The 8,696-nt window shown below is 31.3% G+C and overlaps 2 protein-coding genes across 2 annotated transcripts; both read right to left on the reverse strand.

Moving 5' to 3' along the window:
* Positions 1-955: 955 nt before the first annotated feature.
* On the reverse strand, positions 956-4,101 carry LOC128987978 (peptidoglycan-recognition protein SC2-like). Its single transcript, XM_054409138.1, has 4 exons — positions 3,970-4,101; positions 2,839-3,161; positions 1,922-2,049; positions 956-1,209 (listed from the first exon to the last, which is right to left on the reverse strand). Exons 2-4 carry the CDS (start codon positions 3,150-3,152, stop codon positions 1,079-1,081), a joined length of 573 nt encoding a protein of 190 aa, XP_054265113.1. The 5' UTR covers positions 3,153-3,161; positions 3,970-4,101; the 3' UTR covers positions 956-1,078.
* Positions 4,102-4,790: 689 nt separating this feature from the next.
* On the reverse strand, positions 4,791-8,062 carry LOC128983888 (peptidoglycan-recognition protein 2-like). Its single transcript, XM_054403142.1, has 4 exons — positions 7,865-8,062; positions 7,079-7,242; positions 5,699-5,829; positions 4,791-4,924 (listed from the first exon to the last, which is right to left on the reverse strand). The coding sequence occupies exons 1-4, from the start codon at positions 7,907-7,909 to the stop codon at positions 4,818-4,820; spliced, it is 447 nt and encodes a 148-aa protein (XP_054259117.1). The 5' UTR covers positions 7,910-8,062; the 3' UTR covers positions 4,791-4,817.
* Positions 8,063-8,696: the final 634 nt, after the last annotated feature.

The following is an 8,696-nucleotide window of genomic DNA, read 5'->3' on the forward strand; positions in this document are numbered from 1 at the left end:
AGTAGGTGTTTGTTGGACTGTAATCCAACTTAATGCTACTAAAAAGCACGTTTTGACATATTCTTTGCGACATTATTTTTCATCATAAAGTAGAAAATCTTCAAATAAAACATTTCCTATTGTGAGTTTACTTCTCTTATGTGCGAAATTAAACGTGCAACGCACGCAAGTCTTGATATACAATGTGTTCATTGTTTAAGAAAAAAAATCGATTATTCTATTTTTTACCTCCACAGACAACACAATTCACTCACCTTGATAGCGTTTCTGTAACGTTACTTTTATCCCCTTAGTTTAAAGCACTACTAAACAAAACTTCTCATTATAAAATGGCTTGTGATAATAGTATCTCTAATATTATATATTAATTCTAACACGGATAGTAGTTGATAAGGGTGTGAAGATTATTGTTGAAAGATTTAAGCAGTTAAGATTAAGCGATCAGATATAAAAAAATAGTACATCTCTTATTTTACTTTAGATTACAAGTTGTTTGAAAAAAAAACACTTTGTTATGATATAGTTTTCAAAGTAAACTTTTAAAATTTTATGATCATTTAAGTGTTATGCATTTTTGTTAAGTTTTTCGAAAATATTGTTTATTTTACACAGAGATAAGAGTATTTATAAAGGTTTTCCTTTGAAAACTTCCTTTCTTAATTAAACCAATGATTGTTGCTGTGGGGTTAGGCCTATCTTTTGTACACAAACTAATGCAAACAAATCTTAAAACATTATATTATGCATGTTTTCTTTTACTTTAGCAGGTAAGTTGTTACCTGCGTTTTAGAACATTTAGAAAACAGATATCACCCCAATATATGCTATCTTGTTATTCGTGCAATTCTTTGGCCCTAAATGTCATGTTTGTTTACTGTACACTATGCTCTTAACAGCAAAGCATTGCTGATAAGAGTGCAAGGAGCTTAAGAAAAAATGTTAAGGTTTACTAAATTGCGTTTTATTTTAGTCTAAGTACAAACCCATAAATGCAGTTTACTGTCTTGTTTCAAACTAAAACATTTGGTACAACCAGAGCTCTTCTAATTCCGTTAAAATTATACAGTTTAAGTTAAAATCACAGTTTACAACTTTGTTTTATCCTCCAGAATTCTCCATTAAATATTTCTTTTACAATATATCCATCTTCTACAGACTTCTTTATAAATAGATCAAGTGTTTTCTTTATTCTGCGGGGAAGCGTTAGTCCTGAAATATTTTTGCCAAAGTATTAGTTTTGTAATTCAGTACAAAGAAAACTATACTGATACAATTGTGTATAATTAAACTGTTATCGTTTATTTAGAATAGTTATTGGAATTTATTTAAGTCACTATAATTTATTTTGCAAAGTTTTTGTAAAAAGTATTATGCTCAGTTACCCTTCTAGTAATTTTTGTAAACATGAAAGTTTTCCAAAATGCAAAGCATACTTCGTGACAAACTGACTCAAAAGTTTCGAATTCTTTCTAAAAAAGTTGAATACAACTAACTATTCATATTACTTAAAATATTTTGGGGAAAACTATCTGTGCACAACAATGCAACACCAAATACAAGTAAAACAATTTACTTACAAAACCAAACGTTGTCATAGAGTTATGAATGATTTTCTGTTAAAGTATGACTTTGTTCACCATTATATTGTAAACTTTATTTATTACTAAAATCATTTATAAAGAGCGGGATTTTTAACCTTGAATTTGCTTGTCCGCTATGTCTTAACCATCCTGTGCATGGAACGCACTAAGCAAAGCAGGGGTGTGCTGATTCATACTGATCTAATAGTAAGTGGTGTCAATAGAACACAAGCCTAACACATTTTTGCATTGATTTCACATCACGGGCTCATTATATTTTTACTATTTAATTTCTCCTCTCTCATGGAACATCTAACTGACATGTCCTCCGCTGTACTCACTGTTGTATCTGCCGATGCAGCCAATGGCAAGGGTGTTCCCAGTCTCCAGGGAATGGTGAGGAAGTCTGATGATCTTCTTGGTCCAGCCTAGACCTTCGTAAACATTTCCATCTCCTGCTATTACGAAACTAAAAAAAACATTAATCGTGTTTAAATTTATTCGATCACATTCATTCTTAAATTACTATTTTTAGGTATATTATAACTTAACTCCGTCTAAATGTTAAGGCCATTCCTACCTAACAAAGGAAAATATCCAGGAATGTGGGCCTCAAAGGCGTGTTTAATTACCTTCTTACTGCTGGTCATTACAATTTTTTGTCATTATTGTTCTGGTAAGAATAGTAGTAGGGAATGTATACGGATCTGGGTGGTTTTAATTCCTAGACTGAGGTGATAAATATAATCATTAAATATTCTTCTCTGGATATCATATCGTAGCATGGGCGAAACATCTGATATTTTTAATTGGGTAGATTGTGTAAATGCCAATTTGACACCAATCTACTGTAAGGCCAAGAATTTAAATCAAATTGGCTCCTGATAGTAAATGTATTCTATACATCAGAAATATTAATTTCTGTAAGCCAGATCCTAAGGTGGTTTTACACAAAATGTATTTTTCCACCGTTACGTTTACTGTCAGTCGTTACTTGTAATAAATAAATGCTCTAGACATGTTTAACATTACAAGGGAAGTTACGAGTAATCAGTAATATATGGTCAATTGCATAAAAAAACATCAGACATAATGCATAAATCAAATAAAAAATCGTAATATTACAAAAACATCATAAAGCATGTGCATGCCAACTCAAGCAAAATTGTAAAATCTTATTACTGATCTTGACACTTATACATAATGCTAATTTAAGAATACAGCATTGTTGAAATTTACAAAAAAAGTCTCAACTAACTTGAGGTTTATGTCAGGCCACCCCAGATGTAAATGCCTCCTCTGTATTCCGAAGACAATTTTCTTGCAGGTCTTGGTCACCGTACATCGGTCCATGTTCAGGTCATAAATCACCCGTAGTTTCCTGACCGGGGTGTGCAGCGGACGATGGGCAAACCCGGGCTTCGCCCCCCACTGTTCCCGTGTAAAAAACTTCCACTGTTTCGTGAACATATTACGAGGATCATCATCAGGGTCTATGATCTTATTATCGTCTTCTGAATCATACTTTCTATAACTCGGAATCTTATCGTACGCTTTCTTCTTTTTCGGCATCCTGCTGGACTGTGAAAAGACGTAGTGGTGTATTATTATAAGATTCTGAGGTATTTTCTTAATTCGTAGAACGGTTTCCCAATTGACCAAATATAATTTTTTTACTTGACATCTTGTTTTTGTATTGTAATTCAATCTATTTATAGTACACATATCATTGAAACAGATTACATTTTTGACTCATCAAACTAGAAGTTAAAGTTAAAAATAATCTAGTATTTACTTTTTGTAATGGGCTATGAAGTAATTTAGATCAAATTAGATCAAACCTAGAAGTTTTATGAAAGATATTAAAACGCAGTTGACAAAATACGTTGTGATTGAGATAAAATAACTCCAGATAAAATATAATTAACGAGTTTTACCCCTAAATGTGTGAGTAAACATACCATGTACAAGTACAAATTCAACTTAATTTACAGTTAATATGCTCAAATCTTCAAGTACTAATAAACAAATTGTCTGAAACAACATATAAGCTAAAGAATAACAGTAGAGTAAGACGAAACAACACTTTTGTAACCAAAGCAACCTATCATACGAAGTGATAATACACAACGTGCATTATTTCATAAGCTACAAATATAATATTTGATGTTCACATCAACACTGTCTCTCTATTTATAAGGACTTTTCTAAGCGAAAATTTAATAGGATTAAACAACCTTTTCAATATCATTGTAATATTATAATTTACAGAAGTAAATTACATCAATTTTACAAAACTGAAAATATACACACAAAAATCTTTCGGTCATAAAAAAACTTGAAAACTCACATATAACATTTACAGTAGATGATTAAAATATTTACTTACTTTAAATCACTTTCCTGCTAGTAAAAAAGCTGCAAACCACTTCTTAAAAGTTTTCAATCCTTACAAACCCGTGTATGACTCACAGTCTATTTAGAGTATGCAACAATATGTAACAATGGAAGGAGACTAACAATATCGGCAACACTAACCTTATTCTGATTAAAGATTATTTATGTAAAGTCGTTAGTTGATTTTCTAATGGAGATAAGGGCGTCAATAGATAACGTGTGTTTACAATTATGTAAATGACTACATTGATAAATTCGTGGTGGTTACTATATCTACTTTATTTTTCTAAGAAAGTGATTGAGGCAAATACAAGCCCTTTTAACTTTTAATTTCTTAACAATTTATACATTTTGCCATTTTTGGTTTTTCTATTTGTAAAATTAACAATTTCACAACTAAAATAAAAGCTTTATGGTTTTAAAAGCAGAGTTAAACAGATTAAAATTAAGGGTTTGAAGTTTTTTTTTCAAATATCGTAGTTACTATTGTTATTTTTATTTACTTATTATTAGCAACTTAAACTTTTATTCATTGAATGGACATGATTTATTATTTAAAAACAACAATTAGTCTCAAGTAAGCTATTTTTTAAATGCTGTAGCTAATAGTGTATTTCAAATAATAAATAAAAATATGAAAAGGATTTTTTAACTATAATTTTTATAGTAAAACAGTTATGATTTTAAACATTGATCTTTTGAGTTTTGAGATGTGGTACGAAAACTTAGTACGAAAAATAAACTCATTATTGGTGCACGAACACAGTTTTAATATAAAATATAAGTATAGTAGCGAGTAGTAAACGTAACTTATAGTGTTAAAGAATCATTAATGGATTGTTACATTTTTATTTCAATGTGTTTTTCTTTACTGAGTTTCCCTTCTTCTGCAAAATGGACGATAAACTCATGGAATGCTTGGAACACTACGTTTGATGGTGGATTAGCTGAAAAAATAACAAAATATTTTACTTAAAATTTCCAATTATCTTAGAAGGAGCATTACAGATATTCTAATGAATATAACTTCAAACGATTACAGTCCGGCAAAATTATATCTTAAGTATTTGCAACTGGATCTGTATCTGCAACCGTAATTTTAACAGCAACTGCAAATGTAACTGTAACTACAACTCCAACTGAAACTTCAAATGTATCTGTAACTGCAACTGCAACTGAAAATAAAACTGGAACTGCAACTGAATATGTAACCGCAACCGCAACTTCAACTGAATACGATACCGTAACTACAACTGCAACTGTAATAGAAACAATTTCTGGGATTGAAACTTTTACTGCAATTGTTAGGGTAACTGGAACTAAAATTGAATCAGATTCTAACTACAACAGCAGCTGTCAAACTATGACTATTGCAGATTACGAAGAAGCAGTATAGATCAACAAGATATATTGAAGGTGTTAATTTGACCTGTATACATTTCATGGTTGGTAATATTTTTGAATATTATATTAGGGATTATACACCTTAAAGTGGGGTTTTATACATGTCTCGCTTACAATTTCTTTAGGTAAAATAATTTTTACTTATCTTTGTAAACACATTTTGCTGAAACTCAAAGAAACACTTGGACCCTTAATAGTTTTTGATTAGGTATAACCTTTAGACACTAGTATTGTGCCCAACCTACTGTACTAGAATGCTTGTGGTCAAGTTGTCAAACATAAACAACACTAGTATTAATAATATCAGTATTACTTACCTATTATATCGCCTCCGACGAAGCCTATGACAAGGTTATTGCAGATATTAGTTTGCCAATTTTGATGTTGTTGGACCTTTCTCTTCCATCCTCGCCCTTCATAGACGTTGCCGTCCCCACCGATCACAAAACTACAAGAAACAATAAATTACGAAACGCATGGTTTTATTTGATTTTGTTTGTTCATATCAAAATATGTTTAAGACATAAAATTGATTTGTTTTATAAGTTACTTATAACGTAATAAGTTACGTTTAACGTATGGTCTTGAATATACAATTCCCGACGTTAACAAATGCAGCAACATTTTTCCTCAGACCACTGACTCACGGATAATTATAGGGGATTTAGTATGACTACATGGTCTTATTTTTTGCGGACTTTTAGAAATTTTGGAACTATTTGAATAAGAAAGAAAGAAGGTTGAATAGTATCATCATTTTAAATACATTTTTGATGGTTCTGTTTCCGTAAAAAATAAATTACGTTTCCTATTCCTTTTAGACCCCAGAATCTTAGTCATCTCGACCGCTTTAAATTCTGAGCAAATTTTGAATAAATGTTGGTTTTTAACCTAGATTTCAAATACTAAAATTATTGATTAGGTTTGTTTTAAAGACGAAACCTTCATAATACCATATTAACCATTTCAGTTTCAGCAATAATTAGCATTATATAAATTTAAAAACATAAATAAAACAGTCATTAACCTTAACAGTTGCCTCTTTCTCCTATCTTACCGTGACATTGTAACAAAACATTCAGTGTTACCATAAGACATGAAGGCAGACTGCAAAACAAAAATTCCCAGCTGATCTCCATAACCTACACAATCGATGCGTACAGGTCTGAGCAACAGAAAGATCCAGAAACTTCAAAAAAAACAAATAAACATCTAACCTACACAATCGTGTTGGTTAGGTGGTCAGGACTTAAAAATTTACCTACACAAATGAGTGTGCTGGGTCTGAAAGGGATAAGTCACCAGTTACAGCCAAGTAGCCACTTACTTTAAGTTTAGTTCATTGGTTATTAACCTTTATTTTTGGTTACTCCTTAATTTTAATAAGTCTCTTCTCTTTCTGGGATGAACCGCAATCAGTTTATACGGTAATTTCCTTAGGTGATGGGGTTTATTAATTTGGCAGTTTCGACCACAGCCACCACATCAGATTTCATGAAAATATTTGCTACAACGCAATGTACGTGGTTGAGTCAGATGGATACAAGAATACAAATGATGGAATACAGATGGATGGTCAGAAGAATACAAATGATTTACTTAATAAACTGAAACATTAACCAACCGTTCGCACAGACGTTTTTGGCCTAACTATACTGACTCGTGGACTAATATACTGTACTAAAATTCTCACCCACTTGAAGTTAATGTCTTGCAGGTTGTCCTGTTGTATGTGGACCTTCTGTATCTCCTGGACTGTTTCTCCGCATTCTCCTCTGGTGTAACAGTGATCAGATTCTGTGTCAGAGACTATTTGAACAACTTCTACAGGACTCTGAAGTTCCTCGCAGTCGTATTCTACCTAGACAAGTGAGATTGAAAAGTTGTCTCTATAAGACTTATTTCTTACATCCATAAAGTCAAGTGCATAAGTGGGTCTATAAATAATTAGGATAACATAAAAAATTTTAAAATCAACAATATCTTTATGAGAGCTATGAAATGAAGCACACACATGCTCAGAAACCTCTACTTTTGATAAAGGAAAAATACATCCAACAACACTTAAAACATTGATTTACACTTATAATGCTCTGCAATAAGGTAAATAAGTTTAAATATTGATCAATCACGATGGGACTAAGCAGTTGTCTTCAGACTTTATGGCTCTTAACGTTTGCTTACCTTAATCTAAAAGCAATTTTGCAGTATAGATTTACACATTTTAAATTTAAATATTTTTTTATGAAATGAAAAGAAACTAATAAATCACACCCTATACACAGTGAAACTAGATTCGAACGCGATTTTGGTTTAAATATTTGACCACTTAGGATACGGCATCTTTAATTTATTATCAACAGTTGACCAAACATAATATTACTATATGCTTATGTTAAGCTGCAGGAATAACTTAATCTTGATTTTATTTTTCCAAAAGCGTCTTTAAAGAAGAAAATTTAATATTATAATTCTGTACTTACCTCCTGTGCACCCCAATCTGCCCTAGTAATCAGCTGGAATGGCATTACCACAATTATAATTCATCCATAACTCAAGTTTAGTGTGATTTCTAAAGGTTTTGGATTGAAAGACAAATCAAACCTGGCTATCACTAAATACAATATTTATATGTACAATAACTGTATGCTAACCCACACATTTAGTTTGATAAAATGCATACATAGGTTTTGTATTTACAACACTAGACAACCGTGAAGGTTTTACATTTTTGTTGTGTTACTACAAACGTCATTCATATAAGAAAAGTAATAAGAACGATGATGTAGGCTTGATATTGTTGACGTACATTAGGGATATCTAGTTGATAAGTAGTTGTTACACATAACTTTTAACAATTAATATAAGTTACTTAAATGTATCATTTCCGTGTTTGATTGCATTCATTGGATTAGTGCTTCATTTTTCTACGCGAATTGTAATGATAAATTTTAAACACATGGTCAAAATCCACTCAAAGTCATGAACGTATCTAATAAAAATCATTAACTGAAAATATGAAAATTCCTGTAAAACTTTTTATTTCAAACATTATGTCCTCCTAATTTTCAGGGAATTTCCTCATCACAAAGATATTGTGAAATATTTAACCATTTAGCCTGTCAGTCGAAGGCCTCAGACAAATGCTAACGATAGGCTTCGTCTAGCAGCAAATTATTATGCAGCGAGTAATGCCTATTGGTTGAGTCATAGGTCGGGGTCGTAGAACTTTTGCTTGAAGCATTATTTTATGCAATTCTACCATTACATTACATTACATTACATTACATTTACATTACATTACATTTGTTGTCA

Source organism: Macrosteles quadrilineatus, unplaced genomic scaffold, assembly GCF_028750875.1.
Source record: "Macrosteles quadrilineatus isolate MER2022 unplaced genomic scaffold, UCM_ALF_1.0 Scaffold_2__2_contigs__length_208266976, whole genome shotgun sequence".
In the NCBI taxonomy this organism is placed as follows: Eukaryota; Metazoa; Arthropoda; class Insecta; order Hemiptera; family Cicadellidae; genus Macrosteles; species Macrosteles quadrilineatus.

What these genes read in the sequence shown, in the direction of transcription:
- LOC128987978 (XM_054409138.1), bottom strand. Translation starts at nt 3,152, where the DNA reads ATGCCGAAAAAGAAGAAAGCGTACGATAAGATTCCGAGTTATAGAAAG. An exon ending in TGGCCTGACATAAACCTCAA is followed by an intron (nt 2,050 to 2,838) that starts GTTAGTTGAGAC and finishes TGTTTTTTTTAG; the next exon opens with TTTCGTAATAGCAGGAGATG. An exon ending in CTGCATCGGCAGATACAACA is followed by an intron (nt 1,210 to 1,921) that starts GTGAGTACAGCG and finishes AAAATATTTCAG; the next exon opens with GACTAACGCTTCCCCGCAGA.
- LOC128983888 (XM_054403142.1), bottom strand. Translation starts at nt 7,909, where the DNA reads ATGCCATTCCAGCTGATTACTAGGGCAGATTGGGGTGCACAGGAG. An exon ending in CAGATTGGGGTGCACAGGAG is followed by an intron (nt 7,243 to 7,864) that starts GTAAGTACAGAA and finishes TCACTTGTCTAG; the next exon opens with GTAGAATACGACTGCGAGGA. An exon ending in CTGCAAGACATTAACTTCAA is followed by an intron (nt 5,830 to 7,078) that starts GTGGGTGAGAAT and finishes TGTTTCTTGTAG; the next exon opens with TTTTGTGATCGGTGGGGACG.